Source organism: Crocodylus siamensis, chromosome 4 (assembly GCF_052110815.1).
Source record: "Crocodylus siamensis isolate JL-2025a chromosome 4, ASM5211081v1, whole genome shotgun sequence".
NCBI lineage: Eukaryota > Metazoa > Chordata > Crocodylia > Crocodylidae > Crocodylus > Crocodylus siamensis.
In genome coordinates this window covers 127,188,287-127,214,217 of record NC_143398.1, presented here as the reverse complement: position 1 = coordinate 127,214,217, position 25,931 = coordinate 127,188,287, and the positions used below count along the sequence as shown (strand labels likewise).

Below are 25,931 nucleotides of genomic sequence, written 5' to 3'. Positions count from 1 at the left end.
TAAAAGTGCTGGTTATGTCTTCAAATACGAATGTGTCATGCATGAAGAGACCATTTTTTCATAATCAAACAGGAATCCTCTAAAGGTTTTGGCTGTCTGGAAAGTTATGAAAAATGGGGATCTGATGTATTTACTGTGCATACTTATGACATATCTTTACAAGCCAGAATTATTAAAGCACTACTTTTGTTCTCCTGAAACATCTTTCTTCCAAGTGTTTTATAAACTTTAAGTCTTAAAATTGTTCTCTAGGACAAATAATGGATTTGCATGACTATAGCTTACTTCAATCTCTATTGCACTGCAACCATACTTAAAAATTACAGCACCGCACTTTGGTTTAGGACAAAAAGTGTAAAACATATTATCCTATTGAAATTGTGGAAATGTTATTGCCTTGGTTGGGATCACGCCAGGAAATTAGAGTTAGCATCCCAGCTCTGAAATGGGCCAGGTTATCCTACATGATCACAACAATTTGGTTTCTTTTCTGTATCTTTATCCTTGGGGTGGGGCATGAAACCAAGACCCTGCCTTCCTCTGCTCATGTAGAATCTTATGGCTCATTTCATAGGAGGAGAGATGTTAGCTCCAATGTCCTGGCTTGATTCCTACCCAAGTAATATCAATCTACAGTTTCAACTGCATAATATATAAAATATTTGCAGTTCAGTATTTTTCACAGGCAGAGCTCCAGGATTGAGTTTCCTGTTAAGGACAATGTGCTTTTGCAAAAATTCAACTGGAAACCAGAATCTACCAGATTTCCCTCCCTCCTCATTGGTCTGAACGTGTAAGATGAGATGTGGGTTTGGTGATAATCTTCTCAGCAGAAAGTGGGAGGAGAGTTGCAAGTGTATAATAAATAATTTTGTATGCTCCCACATGCAAAATGTCAACAAGTGGTAACACTAATTGATTTAAGACTGCATAATCACTGGCATGATTAAAGAGAGCAATGCCTTTCTTTTGATTTAGATTTATTTTTCTTCTCTCTCCAGACAGCTGCATGCAATGTGTTGCTTGCATGAACTCCAAATGAATTCTTCTATCGCTGATGTTTATTTTTCTTTATATTACGCAACAGTTCATGTAGATTTTTTTTTCACATGAACATTTTAAATACAAAACTAAACAACTTTTGTAAAGCTTCATACATTTCATAAACACAATTTAAAAAAAAAGAAAAACTGAAAAATTAGCCGTTTTCTTGGCCCTCCTCCAAATTTCCTCCCTGGTTAAATCCAGGAGGCTGATGGTTAATCAGTCTATCTGGTACTGTCCCCATCTAATCCATTATAAATGCCTTTAATCACATTATCAAACATAAATTCTTTTACTGATTTTTTTTGTTCACTGAAAGTGGTCTTTGACCATTGTAACTTATTTTAGTGTACTAACTTAATGCTTAAATAATGCATAATAACTTCCTTCCTTTAGTTGACTGGTCTTAACTTTCCCCAGTGTCCCTAGTCCTAGTACAGTGCCTTAGATCAACACTGTTTTTGGGATGTTGGGTATAGCCATGTTGATCTAAGGACATAGTCAGACAAGGTTCTTAGGGTAAATGTGATATCTTTTATTAGAACAACTAAATAGTTGGAAAAAATGTTCTTTACCAGCTTTTGGGCACAAACACCCTTCCTCAGGTATAGGGAGAGCCTCATGGTGTTTGTATATTCTCCTGGATGGAATAGAAGCTTAAGCCAATATGCAAAATGTTTATTGAAACAGTGGCCAACCTGCGGGTTGCAAGCTGCATGCAGCTGGCCAGCATGGTCGTTGCGGCTCTCCAGGGCTTCTCCACCAAAGCTCCGCCCCTGCACCCTGCCATACCATGCTCTGCCAAAGCCCTGCCCCATGCTGCTTCTCTGCTGAAGCCCCGCCCCTGCACCGTGCTCTGCTGAAGCCCCACCCCTGTGCTCTGCAGCTGTGCCACTTACCCCAGGGCATGGGGAAAGCCAGAGCAGCTCAGTGGTGCAGGGGGGAGGGGAGGTGGTCTCCTCCACACTGGGTCGCTCAGCACCCCCAACGCTCTCTGACTTTGGTGGAGGATCAGACGTGGCTCCCAGGTTGAGTAACACTGGCCATCCCTTTTTTATTGGCTTAAGCTTCTGCTTCTGTTTCACCCAGGAGAGCATACAAACCTCTTCCTGAACACCTTCAGTGATGGGAAGTCCACAACTTCCTCAGGCAGTCTATTCTACTGCCTCACTGTTTTAACAGTGAAGAAGTTTTTTTCCAGATATCCGATCTAAACTAATTTTCATAGAATCATAGAAAATTTAGGTTGGAAAGGACCTCAAGAGGTCTAGTCCACCCCCCTGTTCAAAGCAGGACCGTCCCTAACTAGATCATCCAAGCCAAAGCTTTATCTAGCCAGGCCTTGAAAACCTCCAAAAATGGAGGTTCCATCACTTCTCTGGGTAACCTTCTCCAGTGTTTTATTACTCTCCTAGTGAGAAAATTCTTTCTAATATCTAAACTTCCCTTGCTGCAACTTGAGACCATTGCTCCTTGTTCATCATCTGCCACCACTAAAAATAATCTAGTTCCATCCTCTTTTGAACCCCATCCCCTCAGGTAGTTGAAGGCTGCTATTATAAATCCTCTCTCAGTCTTCCCTTCTCCAGATTAAATAACCCCAGTTCTGTCAGCCTCTTCTAATAAGTCAGGTCCTCCAGCCTTCTTGCCATTTTGTTGCCTTCCACTGGACTCTCTCCCATTTGTCCACTTCCTCTCTGTAGTTGGGGGGGAAGGGGGGAGAAAGACGACAAAACTGAACACAGTACTCCTATGGGGTGATGTGGTCTCACCAGTGCTGAATAGAGGGGAATAATCACTTCCTTTGACTTACTGGCAACACACCTACCAGTGCAGCCCAGTATGCAATTAGCCTTCTTGGCAATAAGGGCACACTGCTGGCTCATAATAAGCTTATTGTCCACTGTAACCCCCAGGTCCTTTTCTGCAGAGCTGCTGCACAGCCAGTCAGCCCCAGCCTGTACTGGTGCATGGGATTACTCTGTTCCAAATGCAGGACTTTGCACTTGTCCTTGTTGAACCTCATGAGATTCCCTTTGGCCCAATCCTCCATTTTGTCTAAGTCACTCTGAATACTAACCCTACCCTCCAGCGTATCTACTACTCCCACCAGCTTGGTGTCATCTGCAGACTTGCTGAGGGTGTACTCTATGCCATCTTCCAGGTTGTTGATGAAGACATTGAACAAAACCAGCACCAGAACCAACCCCCTGGGGCATTTCACTTGGTACCAGCTGCCAACTAGACATCAAGCCATTGATTACTGTTCTCTAAGCCTGATGCTCCTGCCAGTTTTCTATCCACTCTACAGTCCATTCATCCTGACCATACTTCCTTAGCTTTCTTGTGGAGATGTTCACTGGTCTCCCTGCATCCACAGAGCCAGTCACCTCATCATAGAAGGCAGTCAGGTTGGTCAGGCATGACTTGCCCTTGGTGAATCCATGCTGACCGTTCCTAATCATTATGTTCTCCTCCAGATGCTTAGAAATGCCCCATTTTGCTGCAGCTTCAAGCCATTGGTCTGCATCCTCCTCTCTGCAGCAAGAGAGAAAAGGTAGTTTCTCTCTCCTTTATGGCAGACTGTCAAGTATTTAAAGATTGCTATCATGCCCGCCCTTCAGTGCCTTTTCTACAAGCTGAACATGCCTAGCTCCTTCAGCTTCTCCTCATGTGTCTTACCTTCCAAGCCCTTGATCATCTTTGTTGCCTGCCTCTGAACCCTCTCCAACTTCCCCATGTCCTTTTTACAATGTGGAGTCCCAAACTGTACTCAGTACTCCAGATGAGACCTAACCAGTGCTAAGTCTGAGATCTGTGGTCTACCAAGTCTGTGATTTCATAGTTTCATAGTAGTTAGGGTCAGGAAGGACCTGAACAGATCATCTAGCCAGACCCCCTGCCACAGACAGGAATGAATGCTGGGTTCACAAGACCCCAGACAGGTGATCATCCAACCTCCTCTTGAATTTGCCCAAGGTAGGGGCGAGGACCACTTCCCTGAGAAGTTGGTTCCAGATTTTGGCCACCCTAACTGTAAAAATTGCCTTCTGAACTCTAACCTAAACCTATTTTCCATCAGCTTATTATCACTGTTCCTTGTCACCTCAGGTGGTGCTGTGGAGAAAAGGGCTCTATGTATTTGCTGTTGATCTCCCCTGATGAGTTTGTAGGCAGCCACCAGGTCCCCCCCTCAGCTTCCTCTTGCTGAGGCTGAACAGGTTCAGGTCCCTCAGTCTCTCCTCATAGGGCCTGTCCTGCTGGCCTCTCACCAAGCAGGTGGCCCTCCTCTGAACACTCTCCTGGCTGGCCACTTCCCTTTTGAAGTGTGGCGCCCAGTCTACCAAGACTCCCTAGTCATTTTCCATAATGCTGCTATCCAGCCAGGTGTCACTTATTTTATATTTGTGTTCTTCCCGAGCTGTAGCATCTTGTTTTTTCTGCATTGAACTTAATCCTGTTAGCTCTAACCCAACTTCCCAATCTATCAAGATCCTTCTGAATTGTGCTCACATCTTCCAAAGTGTTTGCAAGCCTTCTTATTTTTGTGTCATCTTCAAATTTACTGAGGAAGCTTTCTATGCCAGCATTCAAAGCATTAATAAATATGTTGAACAGCACTGGACCCAAGACAAATCCCTATGGAACTCCACTCAAAACCTTCTGCCATCTGACACAGACCCATTAATAATTACCTTTTGCTTGTGGCTATGGAGTCAGTTATCTGTCCACCTTATAGTACTTTTATCAAGCCTACATTTCTCCAACTTGTTTATGAGAAGGTTGTGCAGGACCTTGTCAAAAGACTTACTGAAGTCCAGATACATGATATCTACAGAATTTCCTTCATCCACCCAAACAGTTACTTTGTCAAAAAAGGAGATCAAGTTTGAGTCCATTCTAGATACTTGTGATCAGCCTTTCCTCCTGCAGATGCTTGCAAATGGCTTTCCTTAGGATATGCTCCAGTAACTTCCCAGGTATTGAGGTCAGGCTAACCAGTCTGTAGTTCCCTGGGTCCTCCTTTTTAAAGAGAAGCACTATGTTGGCCATCTTTCTGTCCTCCGGTACCTGATCAGACTCCTATGACTTAATGAAGATCATTGCCAAGGGCTCCGAGATCTCATCTGCCACTTCCCACTCCTCTGCCATGGCGTGAATTCGTTTAGACCTAACAAAAGCTCTGACTGTCTCTTTTGTTATCTCCTCCCTCAGGTTCCTTCCGTCTTCCTCCCCTTCCTTATCCAGATAAACCATATTACGTATCAGCTGCAGCTTACGTTTTTTTTTTGAAGATTGAGGCAGAGTAGCTGTTGAGTATCTGTTTACCTTCTTTGTATCTTTGGTTGGGAGTTGGGAATTCCTCCTGGCTTTTTTTCTGGCTTACATACTTACAGAACCTTTTTTTGTGTCCTTTATCTCCTTTGTCAGGTACAGTTCATTCTTTATCTTTGCCTTCTTGATTTTGTCCCTGCAGGTTTTTGCTATTTCCTGGTACTTGTCCTTGGTGATCTGCCCATTCTTCCATTGCCTGTATGTTTTCCTTTTGCATTTGAGCCATTTTAGAAGCTCCTTGTTGCAGCCACACTGATCTCTTGCCATTCTTCTTGTGCTTCCGTTGTGTTGGGATTGTTTCTTGTTGGGCTTTCCCTTAGAAGCTCCCAGCCCTCCTGGGCATCTTTATCCTTCAATCTATTCTCCCACAACACCTCCCATGACACCATATGTATTAACTCCTTGAGTCAGATGAAACCCACCTTTTTTTAAATCTAGCATCCTAATTTTGCTGACCTCATGCTTTCCGTCTCAGGATCTGGATTCCATCATATCATGATCAATGTAACACAAACATTAAAAAAATTAAATGTAAAGTAAATTTAAAAGTAAAATGTAAAAGTAAATTTGACTTGAATTGCAAAGCATTTTAAGTGAAACAACCACATACTCCAATAGACAATGGTTCTAGCAGTATTCTCCAATCACTCATGGAAAGTGATTCCTTTTTCACTTGGCCAGTAGTAGTGAAGCTTCCCCTTGAAATACTGTGTCCATGTCAGAGCACTTCTTTTCAAGGAAGACATTAGACAAATTAGAATTAATCCAGAGAAGAACAACAAAAATTATATAAGTAGTCTAGAAGGAAACTGGGACTCTTTACTCTGCAGAATTGGAGACTGAGAGGAGATTTGATAGCAGTCTTCATATACAAAGAGTGTTGTTATAAAAAGGATTGAGATCAAATAACTTCTGTGTCCAGAGTGGACAGGACAAGATTGAACAGTCTTAAATTGCCACAAGGGAAATTCAGATGATATATTAGGAAGAACCAATTATGTGGATAATGAAGCATTGGAACAGAGCACCTAGGGATGCTGTGGAATTTCCATCATATGACATTTTATATCAGGTTAGATAAGCATTTGGCAGGGATAGTTTAGACAGGATCCGGTATTGAGCAGCAGGTTGAACTAGATAACCTCCTGAGGTACTTTAAAGCCCTATTGTTCTCTGATTCTATTAATCTATTATGAAAAACTTTGTCTATATTTATTTTTGTATGTATTCCCAATTGGTTGTCATCATGAGCATCAATATTTACCAAGAGCAAATGTAAGAGTTTTTGTGTAATTTTTCTGGGGTAAAAACTAGACTGAAAGTTTCTCTATTATCTAGTTAGAATGTAATATAAAAATACCTCAGACACATTTTCCAGAAGAATATTTAAAAAACAGTAAAATTATACAGGCATTTCAGCTTTATATTAAAAACAAGATGTTATCTTTGTTTCACATAATAAAATCTATGTATTAAAGCATTGAGATTCATTTGGGAAGCTCAGCTTTCTTTGAAAGATCTTTAGAGGCATCAAGAAACATGATTTAATTCTTCTCTCTTGTTTATGTTGAAGCCATGGCTGAGAAACTGCTTCTGAAGCTAGGCAGGGAAGCAATAAAAAGTGTTAATATGACAAGCAGGAATAGGTTCTACATCCCATTAGTGATTTATAGAAGCAAACATTTTTCCTTTGCTTCCTGCATAGCACAGAAATTCAGATGTTTCTGAGTATTTCATGCCAGACACTCGCATTGTAACCAAGAATACAGAGCTTGTTAAGAGCTTGATACATCTGCATTTACGCTCAACTAAATTTATTGAGCATTAAGCTAATGCACATTAAGCAATTTTTGGCAGGTGTCTACATGTGCAGGGACTTGGCACTAAAGTTAATGCCATATCCCACTAGGGCCATAAGTCCCTAGTGTCTGGGCAGACCCAGCACTAAAGTTAGTGCCGAGTTGTGCCTACATGTGTGTTAATGCACTTTAAGTAATCATGCCTAAATTAGATACCTACAAATAAATGAACATTTCAAATTTAGGTGTGATTAACCTAGTTCCACCATTTTAATGCACATTAAGGGCACACTCATGTAGACACGTGCCCAGAATGCATATTAAATTAGGCTAATGCACATTAAAATGTCTTATGTTAACCCATTGTGGAACCACTCTGGTCCATCAAGCTGGAATCAAAGTAATGCATAACCCTTTGTATATTCGTGGCATTTTCTTCTCTCCCTCAATTTTTTCCTGTTACATGGAAGTGATGCTTTACTGGTGTTGTGACTGAATTCATATTTATAAAAAAGCTTTCACATTCTCAGATGGACAGTCTGATAATGTGTAAAAATGCCTTAATATAGGTTGCTTTAAAATGACTCCAAAGACTCCAGCTGTGACTGTATTAGTTTTTCCAATGGAAAAAAATGTTCCAAATTTTCCCATTAAAAATGTTGATTTTATACATAGTTAATGAATTGGACAAACTATTCCTAAGGAGCTTTCATGATAACCCATTCTGCTTAATTTCAGATAGAAATGTGTGTAACTCAGAAATCATGGCTGAGTTATAAATATTTAAATAGGTTTTGTTGCATGTGCTATATTAAGGCTTGTCTGGCTTTTGTTATGGCTGGGAAATCAAAGGAGCCAAAGAGAGCCAGGAGCACACGTTCCACTGAAACTGAGAATTGAGCACCTAATTATGCATTTCAGAAAAGGTTCATCCTATAATGGTAAATTACAACTTTTTGTTTTGGGAAGGTTGTATTTCTAGTTTGGACTGGTTTTACTTAGTGTGTTAATGAAATGAAAAGATTATGCAAAAGTGTTGTTTTAGCTATATTTCACATCTGGGGAATCCATGACAGAGAGACTGGCTTTCAAAAGCTTTGTGTTGAACTGTATTTAAAACATAGATTTGACAGTGCTAACTATAAGGCTGATGGGATAGATAAGAACAGATAAACTATAGTAATCATAGCAATAGTGAAAGTACGTCCACATAAGCAGACAAATTGTTCAGGATTCTACCAGAGATGAGCTCTAGAGGAGGATACAAAGAAGTTGTATAAGCTATCAGCTGCTCATATATAGGAACTATGTGTGCCTAGAGATGAAAATTGCTCCAGAGAAAGCAAGTTCATCGCAGAGGATGATGGCAAATGTAAGCCAGGCATCTTATACAATTTGTTCCTGATTTCTCCTAGATTCCACAGTTATCTAAGGAATCACCTTGATGCCACTGACATACCTTAGTATAAGGTACTGTTAAGCCAACATTTTTTAACCTCACAGTTAGATGTATTGCTATGTCACCTTGTTTTCAACAGTGGTAGGTACTAGGGTCATGCGAAGTTTCAGTAGCCAATCCAGTTTGCATGAGATTCAGCCTGATTCAGGGATTGAATCTCCAAATTGAATCAGGAGACCAGTTAAAAGCTCTGAATTGATTTGAAGTATCTGAATTGATTCAGAAAAGTTTCGGCCACTTTGGAGATTCAGCCATAGACTAAACAGGCAGTTGACAGCTGCCTCAAGCTGGTATGTCTGTTGGGGTTGGGGGAGGAGGAAGGGAAGGGGCTGGAGCTGGGACTGGGACAAGCTGCCCAGCCAGGGCAGGCAGTGCAACAGTGCTGGGAGCAGGGGCTCTGCTCTGCTGCCACTTGCCCAGCAGGGGTGGAGGTGGGGCGGGATGCGGGTGCAGCTCACTCCAGGCAGAAGGGGGCAGGCAGTAGCAGGGCAGACCTCAGCCCCAGCAGACCCAGTTCCCAGACAGTGTGCAGCACCCTGCTGAACTGAGCTGTACCCACACCATGGGACAGCTGCTGCGCAGGTGCCAGGCAGGGGGGAGCAATCCCCGCTGCCCCGTGCTGAATGGGAGGCGGGGGGGGGCTCTGCCATGAGCCCTCAGAGGCCATGATCTGTGCTGCTGCAGCTAGTGAGTGCAGGGCTTTTTCTTTTTTCTTTTTCTTTTTTTAAAGTGCCAGGAGACTGGGGCTGGGCAGGGGATGGGACCAACCAAGGCAGCCATGGGTGCTTCTCCCGTGGCTCCCCCCACCTGGCGGGGAGAGGCACGCACAGCCAGAGGAGCCATGGGAGAACCTGCAGCCACCTGGATGTGCCTCCCTCTCCCCAGCTGATCCAAATCAGTGCCAAATCTCCAATTCTGATTTGGGGACAGTGATTCCCCATTTCTGATTTGAATGGGGACGGTGATTCGAATCACCAGATTGAATTGCTGTCCTCTGAATTGGCTGAATCTGAATCCAAATTAAATACTTCCCTATTCACACAGGCCTAGTAGGCACTAACAAAATCCCACTGAAATCAATGGGAATGGCAGGCACAAGGTACCTTTATTTAGATGGCCTTAGAAACCTAAATATAAAGTCATCCAGGTCTGAGGCTGTTTCACTTTTAGCAAACCAAAGTAAAGGTCATTGTGGATAAAATGGAGCAGGATCAAATATACCCATTCATGTCAGTATATTTGTAAAGTTTTGCCAAAATAACAGGTAACTAGATTTGAAAAGCAGATGAGGAATTGTACTGTGTCTAGTTAGTGTTGTCAGGAAGTTTCCATGTGCGTCTGCCTGCAAGAGAGACAATTACCAAATAAGAGTATAGATGCTTCAACTAAAATGTCACTTGAGTGAGCTCTGGTATTTATTTTGGAAATGCTAAAAGCCATGAAAAAGTGTGTGGTGTCCTAAAAGGACAAACTGTGGTGCCCAGTTATATGAGGAAGAAATAAGCAAGTGACATCAAGAGACCTGACCTACATGAACTGTTGACACAACATCTCATTTTATTTCTGCTCAGCAAATGGGTAGATGTCTCACAAGCTGAAAGTAAGCTATTCCTTTAAATGAATTTATTCTCTTGGGGCGTGTCCACACAATGCATACATTCCTCTTGCAGCATCTCAAACCCCTTTGAGATGCTGCAAGAGGCACACGTGGGAACAAATGTTCCCTGTGCTGCAGATTTGCAGCACGGGGGCAAAAATGAGCCCCCTGGCTATCCAGGGATCAAACAATACTCAGGGAGAAAAAACCAGGTCAGGGCTTGGTCCCAGCCCATGCCCTGAGGCAACCAGAGGCTTGGTCCTCCACAGAGACAGTCTGGTAGCCTGCCAGAGTGCCTCTGTGGTTGGCCTTTTCCCTGGTGCTGAAGCATGCTGCCTGCCCATGTGAGACAGGCAGCGATGCAAGCTTCAGGGACCTGGACCAGCTTTGTACCAGGTAAGTAGGGGGTTGGGGGGATGGAGGAGGGGACCTTGAGGGTGGCTCTGCCTGGCCCCAGCCCCCATTCCTTTCCCCAACTCCCTATTCGTTCCCCCACCCCTCCTTCATTCCCCCAGCCCCCCTCCCCAACTCCCCAGCAGTAGCAAAGAAGGAGCAGAGTGGTGGTGCACCCCCTCAGAAAAAGTGTCACTGACACTGTAAGGGTACTTGCGGGTGGTCACCATTTGCCACCCATGGCCCAGCCAGCAGCGACATCTGTGGGCAGTCACTGGTGACACTGCTGGTGGTGTCTGCGGGTGGTTGGCACTTACCACCCTCACCCTCCCCCCACACTGACCATGCCAGTGGCATCTGTGGGAGCTCCTCGCTTACTGCCACCACCCCACTCCCACTGCTGCCAGTGCCGCCATGACCCCCCAGCTGCCAAAGGCACACGGCATTCATGCAGGGGAGCCACCCCTCCTAAGCAGCCCCCACACTGACTTGCATCCCTCCAAATCCCCCCTACCCCACTTCCCACCCCTTCCTGCAAACCCTCTATCCCCTACCCCCCATCATACACCCACCTTATGATAAAGAAACCAAAAACAAATATTAAAACATAGATATTTATTTTATTATGATGCTAAAGACACTGATAAGCTTCCAAATTTCTTTAACTTTGTAAATATAGCAATAAAACATTGCCCATCTGATCAAACCCTCTCTCTCTCCCCCTTCTATTCTAATGGTGGAAGAATGTGGATTTTGGGGTACTTTAAAAAGTGAATTTGGGATGCTGCTTCAGCAGTCTAGCCAAAACATCGGGCTAGCATCCCCAGAAAGCAAGTGGCTGGGCCTCAGAAGCTCCTGTCTATTTGCACCACCACCACCAACAATTAGGAAGTAATCCAGTGCCAGTGTGGTGTCAGGTGGTGCAGCAGGGAAACTCCCTCTCTCCTGAGACAGGCAGCAGCAGCAGAGTCTCAGCTGATATCTTTTTTATAAGGGAATTTACAACTGGGGTTATGCCTCTAGATTGTAAAAGCAGTGGATAAATTGGAATTTCATCTGGACATCCAAAATTGAAGCTCTTTTGAGAATCTGGCCACTTACTTTGATGTTAAATGTAAACCCAGTTCACCAGATAATAGTTTATATTACTGCTCTCTACATGTTGGGCCCAAATTGAGAGCAGCTATTTCATTTGTGAATTTTCAAAACATTCTGAAATACCAATGAAGTGTTCTTCCAGATCCTCCAGGGCTTCACCCAAATCTCACTAAAAGCAATGCATGTTGAAGTGTTGACTATGTTGTTCTCAAAAGCCCAAGGAGTTAAGTTTATAGAATGATAAAGCTTGTTTCTTCAGAGAGCAGTATCTTGCCTGCAGTTCTGTTGTTCCCTCCTGCAATCCCCCAGCAAACGTATACATAACACTCTTAAAGGTATCCACACATCTTCCCCCTTTACATGTAACATATCCCCATATAATACTAACATTGGCAGTTTAGCTCAACCCATAGTTAAAGCACATTTTAACAGGTCTCTACTAGTCTTTGTGTTGGCTTTTTAGTTCTAAGTGATCTTCTCAGTTTCTCTGCATTCTCAATCCTTATTGATTCAGTTCTTGTTTAGTTTCATTGTTCAGATGTCACTACTTCTGTGTCATTTTCAATCTCCTCTGCCATTTCTTGTTGCTTTGATATTAACTTTGTTTCCTTTGGTGAATCTCATGATGCTGCTTTTCTCCCCTTTATGAGCTGCAAGTGTTGTCTGTTCCTTCTTAACACCTGTCCTTCTAGTGTATAGGATCTGGGAGCTACATGATGGGAAACTAATGCTTTTTGTTTCCATGTTCTTCCATCTGAAATAAGCACCATATCTTTGTTGTGCAGTTGTGGTAACTCCCTGGAACCCCTGTCCTAGTACTATTCTTGTTTGAGTTTGTTGATTTTTTTTTAATGTTTTCATGCCTTGCTTTTCATTCTGATGAGCATCATCCACGAGATTTGGCAGCCTTGTTTTGAGTTTCCTGTTAAACAGAATTTCTGCTGAAGACAATCCATGTTTCATGGATATTGCTCCATAATTTAAGAGTGACAGTTAAACACTGGTGTGTGAATCTGTAGCTTTTTTCAACAATTTCTTTACTATTTGTATTCCATTTTCCACTAGACCACTGGATTGTGAGTATTGAGACTTGACATGTTGTGACAATCCGTATTTGTTTGCAAACTTTAAACTCCAGACAGTTGAGCTGAGGTCCATTGAATTTTCTCACAATTTGTGGAATCCCATGTCTAGCAAAAATAAATTTGATATAGAATCATAGAATTGGAAGGGACATGTAAGATCATCAAGTCCGGTCTCCCGACATAGGCAGGAATTTATTGGGCTCAGACAAGCTCAACAAGGTACTGTCCAGCCTCCTCTTGAACACCTCCAAGGATGGTGACTACACCACTTCTGCTGGGAGTGTGTTTCAGATTCTGGTGACCCTTACAGAGAAGTTCTTCCTTACATATAGCCTGAATTTACCCTCTATAAGCTTATGGCCGTTGATCCTCATCCTCCCTTGAGGTGCCTTCCTGAAGAGTTGCTTGCCTAAATCTTGGTGTTCACCCCTGATGTGGTTGTATGTGGCTATCAAGTCAACTTACTCAGACTGAACAGGCCCATTTTCTGGAGTCTCTCCTTGTTGGGCCTATGCTCAACATGCTTGACCATGCGGGTGGCCTTTCTTTGTGACCCTCTCAAGCTTATCCATGTCTTTCTTGAAGTGTGGTGCCCAGAACTGGACACAGCACTCCAGCTAAGGCCTCACCAGTGCCAAATAGAGAGGGAAGAATACTTTCCTGGATCTACTGGCCACACATCGGCTGATGCATGCCAGAGTTTTATTTGCTTTTCTGGCAACCTCATTGCACTGCTGGCTAATGTGAGTTATGACATGGTTTGCTGTTGTGCTCTCGAGCAATGCAATTTTGGGATAATGAGAATAATAATCCACCACTAATACATTTTTTTTTCCTGCATGTATGAATAAATCAATGCCCACTTGATACCATGGAGCTATGGGTTCCTCCATGACTATCATGAGCTCTTTTCTTTACTCTGATCTGCACTTCAAGCATGTTATACAAACCTTTGCATTTTTATTTGTTCAGTTTCAAACCTCCTCTGTAAGCTCTTTCAGTACCTTTGTTAGCCTCAAATCATGTTCTTCCATAGTATTTCCCCAAACTAATACATCACCAATATAAACCATTTATCTGTTGGGTCAAAGGATCCCAACAAGATAAATGTCCAAATGTTTCTTGAAAGAGTCCAGAGTAGGTGCTTGCTTCACCTCTGGGGGGGATTTGTTCCAGGCCTTGGAGGCTCATACAGTAAAGAAGTTTTTCCTTATGTCCAGCCTAAAACAGTCTTGCAGGAGTTTGTGACCATTGGACCTTGCCATCCCTTGGGGTGCTGTGGTGAACAGGCATTCCCCCAGATCCTGATGTACACCCCATATGTACTTACAGGCTGCCACCAAGTCACCCCTGAGCCTGTGCTTCTCCAGGCTGAAGAGTTCCATAGCTCGCAGCCTCTTTCATAAGGCCTGTTCTCCTGCCCTCTGATCATGCATGTGGCTGTCCTCTGGATTCGTAAGCTTTTCCATGTCCTTCCTAAATTGTGGAGCCCAGAATTGGATGCAGTACTCCAGCTATGGCTTCACCAAGGTTGAGTGCAGCAGTAGGATGACATCTTGGGTCTTGCTCAAGATGCATTGGTAGATCCAAGCCAGAGTTTTGTTGTCTTTGCCAGCTGCAGTATTGCACTGGTGGCTCACAGTCATCTTGTAGATAATCATGACCCCCAGGTCTCTTTCAGTCATGGTACTAGCAAGTGTAGCATTGCCGAGCCTATAAGTGTGATGAGGTTTTTTATTCCCAAGGTGGAACACCTTGCAGTTCTCCATATTGAATGCCATCAGGTTTTCATCTGCCCATCTTGTAAGCCTGTCGAAGTCAGCCTGGATCACCAGCCTATCCTCAAGTGTGGAGACTCATCCCCAAAGTTTGGTGTCCTCAGCAAACTTGGACAGTCTGCTTTTGACACCAGTGTCCAGACTGTTTATGAAGACATTAAAAAATATAGGTCTGAGACTGGAGCTTTGGGAGACGCCACTAGTCACCAAGTGCCATGTTGATTCAGTTCCATCAACTAACACTCTCTGGGTCTGACCTCAGAGCCAGTTACCCAGCCATCAGACTGTGGAGTAGTTGAGACTGCAGTTGCCCAATTTTTCCATGAGGACATCATGGGACAACAGGTCAAAAGCTTTTTTAAAGTCCAAATATATGACATCAACTTCTTCCCTTTTGTCCTGGTGATACATCACCTGGTCATAGAAGGAAATGAGATTGGTCAAGCAAGACCTACCTGCAACAAACCTCTACTGGCTATCCCTCAGAATGTTGTCTTCTGTTAGCCTGTCAAAAATGGTTTCTTTGATCATTTTTTCCAAAATCTTCCTAGGGATTGAGGTCAAACTGACTGGCCTGTAGTTTCCCAGGTCTTCTTTTCTCCCTTTCTTGAAGATGGGCACCACATTGCTATCTTCTAATCTTCAGGTACTTCACCCAAGCACCATGAGTTCTCAAATATCCTTGCCAGTGGCTGCACTATGATGTCTGCTAGTTCCTTTAGCACTCTTTGATGCAAACTATCTGGACCAGCTGATTTATGGGGTCCAGCCTCAAGATACTCCCTCACAAAATCTATGCTAATGGTGGGCATCTTCACTCTGGTCATCTTGCATCATGTTCAGCAGAGTGGTCCCTTTGGGTTGGTGAAAAACCAATGCAAAGTAATCATTAAGCAGATTGACTTTTTCCTGGGTGTCAATAGTCAGCTGCCCCAGCTGATTTAGCAGGGCTCTCACTCATCATGAACTTCCTTCCCTGTGAAATCATGGCCTCTCAGGGCTTCAAGAACAAGCCTCCTGAGCTTATGAAATTCAGCTTTCCTCAAGTCAAGGACTACTGCATTGCTGGCTGACTTGCCAGCTTTGTGATGGATACTGAAAATGATCAACTCATGGTCACTGTCACACAGCTTCCCTTTGATTCTTAGGTCGCTGATTAGATCATCCCCTTTGGCCAGTACTAGGTCCAGCAGTGCCTTTCCTCTTGTCAGCCCATAAACTTTTTGGGACAGATAGAGCTCATCCACACACGTAAGGAAGCTTTGTGACCAATCACATTTGGCCAAATGCTCATTCCATGAGATGTCCGGGTAGTTGAAGTCTCCCATGATGTTCATGCACCAAGAGCGTGCAGCTTCAACCAGTTCCCTGGTGAATTCTTGGTCAAGCACTTATTCCTGGTTTGGAGGTCTGTAGTAGACTTGTACCATTGTATCCCCTTCACTATGTTCCCCTCGTATTCTAACCCAAAGGGTCTCCAGCCATCCCCCTTCGGCATCCATCTCAGCTTGTAGGAACATGTAGCTCTCCTTCACATAGACAGCTACACCCCTATCCCTTTTTGGCACAATTTTTCCTGTACAGGGTATAGTTATTTATACCGGTAGTCCATTCATAGTAGAAGTCCCACTATGTCTCCATAACCCCTATGAGATCATAATCATTTCTGTTTAGCAGAAGGACCAGTTCCTCCTTTTTATTCCCCAAACTCCTACCATTAGTGTACAGGCATTTAAGTTTGCCATTGGAGGCCCTAGGCTTCCTCATATTCATGCAGAAACTCTGTTCCTGGGCTGGGGTAGGAGTGGGTTCCCTTGAGCATCCTAACTTGCTGGTTTTGCGGTCGATGCTTGGTGAGCTTGCCCTGGTGGTTGTCCACCCATCCCCTGGCAAAATTAGTTTAAAGCCCAGTTGAGCAAGTCAGCCATTCTGGCTGAGAACAGCTTCTTCCCCAGTGGAGTGAGGTGGAAGCCATCTCTTCCCAACAGACCACTGCAAAGAGCGGACTGTGGTCATAGAAGCCGAAGCCTTCACGGTGGCACCAGTACCACAGTTTTCTGTTTACTGCCTCGATTTGTCTCTCTTTCCTCTGCCTATGACCTGTAACCAGAAGGATTGAGGAAAAAAAAACACCTGTGCTCCCAACCCCCTGAGCCCCACTCCCAGAGCCCTATAACCACTTATGACCCAACTAGGATTGTTCTGAGCCATGCCATTTGTGCCCACATGGATAAGCAGCATAGGGAAGTGGTCAGAGGGCTGGATAAATTTGGGATCCTCTCAGCCACATCCCGGATATGGGTTCCTGGGAGGCAGCAGACCTCCTGGGCTAAGGAGTTGAGAAAACAAATTGCTCAGTGCCATGCCACTCTCGGGGGGAGGGGTTGGGGGGCTCCCTCCCCTACCAGAGAAGGGGACAGGTGACTGCCCCCCTTCCCCTGTACCCCAGAGGAGGGTCACCCACAACAACCACTCTGTACTTCATCTTAGGGATGATAGGTGGTTGTGTTTCTTTGTCACTTGCTCTACTGGTGCTGCAAGAGGTTTGTACCTGTTGCAGAGATCCAAGGGGATGGTGACCCTGGTACAGTGACCCTTGAGGCAGAGACAACCTTTGTCCAGGCCCCTGGCTGGACAGTATGGGAGTGCCTCTTGGCCTCCCTGGTCCTGGCAGGTGACCTATGTCACTTCTATCCTGGGGTGAAGGGCCTGGCAGTAAGAGTTAATCTCCTGTTCATCATCCCTGATGATGTGCAGCCTCTGGATGTGGTCTGGAGCTCCACCATCTGGGATTCCAGAGACTCCAATACAAAGCAAACCTCACAGGAGGAGGTTGCAGTTTTCCTGTGTGCCTGAAGTCGTGGCAGGCAGCCCCCCGCAGCTGAGAGCCAGGGACTCCATCTGAATGGAGGCTGGAACCATGGGTTCTGTCTGGGTGGAAGCCTCAGAAGTCCCAGGGGGAGGGATCCAGCTGCATGGGGGAACATCAGGGTACAACGTGTCCCACCCACCATTGCTCCACTCGTAGTTAGGCTACTACTGTGCCTACCACTCCCTTGAGGTTCTCTGCCTAGGGTCTTGGGCCCCTCCTGCACATCCTCCTGCAGAAACTCCCATGCTAACCCATGCGCCAAACCAAGAAGTGCAGCTCTTTGCATGTTCTGTTTGTGAGGCTCTGGTCATGTGGCTCCCTGGGTGGCTGGGCCAAGTAGGAGCTGGGGGGGACAGGGGCATGACCCTCCTCAGCTCCTCTCACCTGCCTCCCTGCAGCTGGGCTAAGTCCTCCCCACCATGGGCCCTTGCTTGTCTCTGGCTAGCCTGGGGGTCCTGGGGGGGTCCCAGGTCTCATGGGGGTGCAACAGGCTTCTGCTTGTGCATCTCGCTTCAGAGCTGGGGGGCCAAGTGCGGCTTCTGCCATTGGCAAGCCCTTTTAAACTCTGTGCATGTGTAGTAGGGCCCGCAGGTGCCGTGCCAGTCTTAGGGGGTTGGGGCTGTCCCTCCCCAACCAGAGAAAGGGACAAATGACAGCCCCCACTTTCCTTGCCGCATGTGTCAGCACCAGTCGCGTGGCTCCTTGGGTGTCTGGGCCAAGTAGAAGCCGGGAGTGTGTGTGACCCTCCTTGGCTCCTCTCAGCTGCCTGCCCACAGCTAATCTAAATTCCTCCCACCACAGGCCCCTGATTACCTAGTCTGGGGGTTGTTGGGGTTCTTTGGGGGTCCCGGGGCTCATGGGGGCTCAACAGGCTTTCACCTGTGCATCTCACCCGAGAGCCAGGGGCTAGGTACAGCTTCTGCCATTGGTGGGCCCTTTTAAACTCTGCTCATGCTCCAGATGTAAAACACAGTCCAAAAGAAAGCCTACGAAAGCAATACCTTCAGATGGGTGTATTGAAGGTACATAGTCTAATGCTATTCTTTTCTAGGGGTACTTGCCAAAACCCAGAAGATGCATCCAACGTGGAGAAATAGTTAGCTTCTGCCATGCTGCCAAAAACCTCTTCCCTGGTGGGAATGAGAAAATTCTCCCTTTTGATGTACCTGTTCATTTGGTTAAGATCCAGACAGAATCTCAAGGATCCATTGTTTTTTCTATTATAACCAGTGAAGTGAACCCAAGCAGTTGGTTGGTCTACTTTTTCTATGATGTCTGTGTTAGCTAATCTATCTAATTCCTTTTTCAGTTTCTCCCGTACTACAAGGGAGTACTTCTTGAAGTATGTATGGTGGGAATAATTGGCTCTCTTAATCTATCTTTTATTCAGTTGACAGTTTTCCTATGCCTCAAAATGCACCATAAAATTCTTTTTCTATATTCATGCTTTCTAGTCCCTCAATGGATTCCATTCTTTTAATAAAACCTAGAATTTTACACATTCACAACCCAATAATTGGCACTAGCTTTCCTGGGACTGTTACGAACTGAATTGTTACTATATTATCCTTGTATCTAACATGCTGTACACAAACACCATTATGTGCTCTAAGTCTCACTTTCTTATTCTCATAGTACATAGAATTAGTTTTCATTTTTTGAATCATGTATTCTGGTATTACATTGACCTGTGCCCCTGTATCTAATTTAAAAGTTACCATCAGTCCATTGGTATCCCAGGGTGATTGTCCAATTCTCAGGACAACGAACTTCTTGCATTGTGCCAATGAGGAATTCTTCCTTTTCCTCACTGCATAAAGCATGCATCTTCTGTTTCTTGTGTTGCATTCTGCCTTTCTGCAAACTCTTGCAAAATGATTAACTCTTTTGCATTTATTGCAGCACGTACCAAATGCTGGGCACTGCATGTGTTTCTGATAATCTGTAGCTGACCACTGTTTTTTCAAGCAATTCTCTTTGGCTTCCACTTGCCATAGTGAGGTCCTCACTATGTATTGTTTGTGTGTTGCCTTAGGTTTTTGCAGTCTTGTAATCCTGTCTAGTTCAGCTTGTTCTGTTTTTTCCTCCAGCTTCTGCAGCCTGGCATTTGTTATCTCAGCTGCTTGGCACATTCTAACTGCCTTTTCCAAATTAAGCTCAGGATCCTCTAGCAGTCTTTTCCAGAGGCTTGTATCCCTTATATCCAATGCTATTTGGTCTCTGACCAAAGACTCTTTTAGGTCTCTAAAGTTGCTCAGCAGTCTGAGGTCTTTGACAAACTCCTCTATTGTCTCACATTATTTCCTGCTGTCTCACTTTGAAATTATACTGTTTAAAGTTTTCATTTTGTTTTGGGATACAATATTACTGTGCCATAGCTTTTCTGTTCTGCTTCTGACAATTGTGGCAACAGTCAATCTGCCTAAATCATGGTGTATGCATGAGGGCCACCCAGACCTTTGATGCATAAGCCTGGGCAGGAATTTTTGAAAGAGTGGAGGCTGCCCATACCTTCCATCCTCCCTTTAGGCCACTGAGACAGAATCCAAAGACCAGACTAAGTCTAGATGTTTGGGGCCTGTAATTGTATATTGTATAATTGGCTGTAATTGTATACAAGTGTCTGGGAATTGAAGCCAGGTCACCTGTGAGGTAGCCAATGATTCTACCACTGAAGCACAGGGGACTCCTTTCTAACAGTTGAAGGCTATTATAAAGGGACAGAGCTTCTGGGCCTGCTATATTTAAAAAAATTACCTACCTTAAGTGAATCTTCCTTCTCTGTAGGTCTGGCTGTCATATACATAGTGAACCTCTGCTTGAATTTCTTCCAGGTTTCTGCTGCATTGTTGGACAACTTTAACTCCTCTGGAATTCTGAGATGCTCTATTTTTTTTTGTTTTTGTCTTTCTTCATTCTCCAATCCTGATACCATGTGTTGTTTTCAAAAGACCAAGCAGTTAATCTTATAGAATGATAAAGCTTGTTTATTTGAGATCAGTACCTTGCCTATCATTCTGCTGTTCCCTCCTGCAATCCCCAGGCAAATGTGACAACTTATACATAACACTCTTAAAGGTATCCACACATTGACTTCATTGGGCTTGAACTTAGGTTTCAACCAGGCCCCAGCCTCTTGCTCCCATACACACACTCCAAACCCAGAAATATGCCAAACAAGGGTCTCTGTAATTATCTCCAGAGCCACTTTAGGGACTTCAGTATCCAACATGCTGTTGGTCTGTGGAGTGTGCTCAAAGCCATTGTGGTGGCCATGTGCAGTCACTATGGCACAGGCTTGCTCTAAGGTACCAGTAATACAATAAGCTGAAAGCAGGTTGACACCTTTGCAGGGCCAGGACTTAAGAAAAGAAATCAACAGTGCTGCAGTCGGGCCACGGTTTACTGGTGGGGCATATATTGCATGGATGCCATGTGAATTGGGATGATCGCCCTGGGCCCCGCACTTTGGGGGGCCCTATGGAGTAGGGTGGAGCAGTGGTGGCATGGAGCTGGGCAGAGCAGTGGTTCCACGTTCAGCCTCTTGCTACGCTGCCACTGCTGCTGCTGCCAGTGGCAACGGCAGCTTCTTCAGGTCCAGGGCTCATGGAATCGGAGCTGGGGCGGGGCCTCGCATTGCCTGATTTGTCCCAGGCCCCGCACCCTTCTTGGGTCAGCTCTGGATGCCCATGTGTTCTACATCCCAGCTTCTTCCTTTCTTCAACTCCTTTTTGCTTTGTCCATATTTTTTAATGATTTAAGTGCAAATAACTGAAAACAATTGGAAGACATTTCTATCAAAAGTTTGTCAGAGTTGCACTGTAATAACATTTATTCCAACATATGAGTATCGATGTGGGGCCGGGATTGGCAGTAAATTGGTCTATCTAATTACAGTATAAGCTGATACTAGCTTATACTGTAATGCTTATACTAGCATTGGCTTATACTATCAGCTGATACTATCAAAAGTATCAGCTGATACTATCAAAAGTACACAAAAGTTAATAAATCACTTCAGTTGTTTCAAATTATTCATCAGAATGGGAAGGCAATTATTCAAGTTACTTTGTGGTAATGTAAACAGAATGTTCAGAAGACTGTTCATTTTTTAGCAAGTTTTTGGTTTTGGGTATATATCAACTGAGATTTTTATCCTTTCCAGTTACTTAGCATTAACTAATCTGCTAAAAAGATGAGTCATAACCCACTGCATTATTTTGAAGAAATAAGTCCAAACTCTGTAGAGTGAATTAAAATATTTTATATCAATAATAATATAAGGCTCATCTTGAGGCTCTTGAGTCATTTGATTGCTATCACCATGCCCTGTTACATTGGTTGCTGTATTTCTCCTCATGTATGCTCCAAACTATTCTGATGTAGCAGCTAAGGGGAGTCAGTCCCCTAAAGGGTGAAGAGGCAATAGTAATCTACCAACACCTGGTCAGGGGGAGGTGAGTGAATGGTGTTCATGGAGTGAATGTAGAGCACCAGGTTTTCTGAAGATTACCTTACTTCAAAAAAAAAAAAAAAAAGAAGGAAAATAAAACTTATTACTTTCTCCCATGTTGGTTCAAGATGAAAACAGGGGCATCCTGATTTTTCTGAGGTTCCAGTTATTCTCAACCCAAAGCTCTTGTTTTATTCAAAGCACAAAGAATTGCATTTTCCATCCTGTGTGTTGTTGGAGCTTAAACAGTAAACATCCTGCAAACATAGATTAAACTCATGATCTGAGGTCACCTGACTTGGAAAAGTTGACTAAACCAGCTCTGCCATACCATTTTAACTGCTGATCAGGTTTCTCCAGTATCTCAGATCCCCTGCCCACAGGTATCTGCCTGAGCAACTTGCCCTGTAATTTCATATACCATGGGCATTCCTGAAAAAATCAATTACTGCAGAAAATGTGCCAACTTGATTGAGATTTTTGGTGTTGAGATTTTTCCTCTCCTTAAAAACAACACCCCCACTGAAAAAAAAGAAACCCTCACTTGTTGAAATGTTGCCATTTACTATTAAATAAGTGACTGTTTGGTAGAGCTTTGTGAAGCTTCGGGTGGTGATTCGATTTGGAGGGGATTCGGTCCAATTCAGTGGCCAAATCTCCAAATCTGAATTGAATCAGGGGACCAATAAAAAGGTCTGAATTGATTCGAAGCTCTCCGAATCAATCTGGAAAAAATTCATAGAGCTTTGATGATCTGGGCAGTCCCCGCCTGCTGCTGCAGGGAGCTGAACCCAGACTTGGAGCTGGTAAGTAGGGGGCGGGAGAGGGGAGGTTGGAGAAGCGGGGAGGGGACCATGGGGGGACCCCCACCAGGCCCCATCCCCAGCCTGCTTCCTCAGCCCATTCCGAACACCACGTGAGCCTCGCCTACTCCCCCAGCCCCCCCATGGCTTCCCTGCCTGCCCCAGCTCCCAGCCCTTTAAAAAAAAAGCCCCCACTCACCAGGTGCTGCCAGGTGGGGGGGGTGATCACTGCTGCCCCCCACTACCCCATGCTGCATGGGGGGCTCTACCACAAGCCTTCCTCCATACAGCTGCCCAGCCCTTTAAGAAAAAAATAACCAAAAAAACCCACAAATTCACCAGCTCCTACAGTGGCCTCAGGACTTTGGGGGCTCATGGAAGAGCCCCCCATGTGGTGAAAGGTAGTGGGGGGCAGTGGGGATCATCCCCCACCCGGCAGCACCCAGTGAGCCAGGGCTTTTCTTTTCAAAGCACCCGGAGCTGTGGTGGGTGGGGCAGCCATTTCCAGGGCTGGGAGAGTGGGTGGGGGATGGGCCTGTGTGATTCAGAGATTCAGCAGCAGCTGCATCTCCAAATCAGATTTGTCTGAATCAATTCAGGACAATGATTCAAATCACCAAACTGAATCACTTTCCCCCTGTCACGGAGTCACGCAGGTGCCCCGTGACTGTGAGGGTGATTGGCAGAGCTGCCAATCACCCAGGCAGCTCAGGTGCCGGTTGCCTGGGTGACCAGCTGGGTCACGTGGCCAGAAGGGGGCAGGGCCTGGCCTTTATAAACAGCTTAGGCCGGAGCCTGCCTCACAGTTCCCTTCTGGCTGCCGCAGGAGCAGCCTGAGGCAAGTGGGGCAGCCTTACCAAACTTACCGGCTGCGATGATGCAGGGAACAAGATCACCTTCAAGGGCAGGTAGATTCGGAGGACCGGGTGAGGCTATTGGGGAGCGAGGAGGCCTCAGCAGGGCCCCCCCCAACAGCTTGGGGGGTTCCGGAAGATCGTGCCAGGGAGGCACAGGCCCCAGAGGGGGCGAGGCGCAAGGTGCGCGGTATTGGGCCCCAGAGGGGGCGAGGCGCAGAGGCGATAGCGCCGGCCCAATGGCGCCGAGACTAGGGCGGTGGTAAGGCCGGCCCAATGGCGCCGAGAGTTGTGTGGCGGTGGCGCTATAGGCCCCGCGGGTCGCCAGGTGACTGAGAGGCACCCGCAGTGGTAGCGCCGGCCCAATGGCGCCGAGACAAGGGCGGTGGTAATGCCGGCCCGATGGCGCCGAGAGTTGGGTGGCGGTGGCGCTATAGGCCCCGCGGGTCGCCAGGTGGCTGAGAGGCACCCGACGGGCAAGGGACAAGACAAACGTCCCCTGGAACAGCTGCGAGGCTTGGGGCGTGCTAAAGGGGAGGTTTGGAGGCACGCGTAGCCCTTCAGGCAGGGCACAGATAGACACCCCATTGGGGAGCAGAGACAGGAACAACGATACCGTTCACCAGGGAAACAGGCAGCCTCCATACTATATATATTAGACATCAAAGTCGTGGCGGGCGAGATTCTGAGGGTGCTACGTTCACCCTAACGTGACGGTGAGTGGCGCTAGGGAGTTTCACGGCCGCCCTTAGCGCCCGCTCCCTCACACCCCCGAATCAGCTGAATCCAAATCTGAAGCTAATGCTAGCTGCTTTGCACAGGCCTACTGTTTGAGTGTCTTGTATACGCAACAAGTAGTGGGTTACCTGGATAGCAGAGATGCTATTGTCCAACAAGTTAACTTGAATCAGGGTACCTTGCTGCCTATTATGAACAAATTAGGAGAGTGCATGCATGGTTGAGTACAGGTCACATACACTGAACATATCTCTAATGCCCATGACCTCTCTGTGTGAAAACATGTCTCTGTTATCCCAGAATGGTATAAACATTTTAATGTCAAAAGGAAGCGATGGGGGTGGGGAGGGACCCTCAAAACGGCCAGTAGCTAATGCTGCCTTTGCGGTTTTATATATTTGCCTATTAAAATGACAATACAGACATGGAACATTTAGATTTAAGAAGCCTTCCTTTCATTAAACAACATTAAACAAACTGACAAAGTAGGGGGTTATGACTTCAGTAATTGAAACATGCTGTTCTGTTCAAGACCAGAACTCTATAAAAACTATTTTCACCCAGTAATGCCCTTTGTGTTTGCCTTCTACCCTTGCTGGAAATTCCTGTAGCCCTGAAGTATCTCTCTCCAAGCAGAGTGGGAATGACAGGGCGCAACACAGCACTTGGCAGACAGGGTCACAGCCCTTTTACAACTGTTAACATTCATTGTACTCTGGAAATCAGTTAATAGCTCAGAAAGTATGACAATGTGTGAGAGAAAGTTAAATGGACTAATCTGGATTAACTCTAACAGCATCCATGTAGTTTTCCTTAGCTTAATTTACAGAGTGCTTTTTGGTGGATGCTTCACTATTTTAAATATATGGCTTATGTGTGTATATATTATATTATCTTTATTTTTCCTAGATGTTGATGAATGTCTCGATAACAATGGAGGGTGCCAACAGATTTGTGTGAATACAATGGGCAGCTATGAATGTCAATGCAAAGAGGGGTTTTTCCTGAGTGATAATCAACACACCTGCATCCACCGCTCCATTGGTAAGTGATCAGGGTTGGCAATACACTCACAGGAATAACTGTGTTGATCAGAAATTGTTCTTTAAATTTCTTTCCTCAGAGCACTGAAAATCATGGCTTGGTTTTGGAAGAGGTAATTAAATTTAATGCACAGGCAGGTACACTAATACAAGAGCTGTGCAGGGGAAAAAAGATATTGATACATAGAGAAATATACCTAGTTTGAAGCATTGTCTAATAGAACATACAGAGATGTCGTCTTATATGACTGAAGAAACCTCTGGAACTGCACAAAAGCAATTCTCCCTGTCTCCTACCTGCGCCCTAGACAGCATGGTTCCAAAATTTAAATTAAAATCAACAGCTGGTTTCTTTTGGAAATTATAAACATTTTCATATTTTGCCCAGAGTACAGTGAATTTCCTCTAATAGTTGGTTGCTGCTTGCCAATATTGTATCAACAAACCATTAATTTTTTATTTAATGCACTGTTTGGGATGGACTAGCAGACAGCTCTCTCTCTTGTTCATGCAACAACTGTAAAATCAAGGATTTCCTGGGTGGTTGTGAACCCAGTGCTGATTTTGGTTGGAGCAAGTG

At 45.0% G+C, this 25,931-nt stretch overlaps 1 protein-coding gene across 8 annotated transcripts in view; it reads left to right on the top strand.

The window, feature by feature from the left end:
* Positions 1-25,931, top strand: part of SCUBE1 (signal peptide, CUB domain and EGF like domain containing 1) — a 365,618-nt gene that overhangs the window by 71,731 nt on the left and 267,956 nt on the right. For all 8 annotated transcript variants that reach the window (XM_090043750.1, XM_090043747.1, XM_090043749.1 and 5 more), the window contains exon 4: positions 25,218-25,352. In XM_090043750.1, coding sequence (XP_089899876.1) covers positions 25,218-25,352 — 135 coding nt within the window. The remainder of the gene's footprint in view (positions 1-25,217; positions 25,353-25,931) is intronic.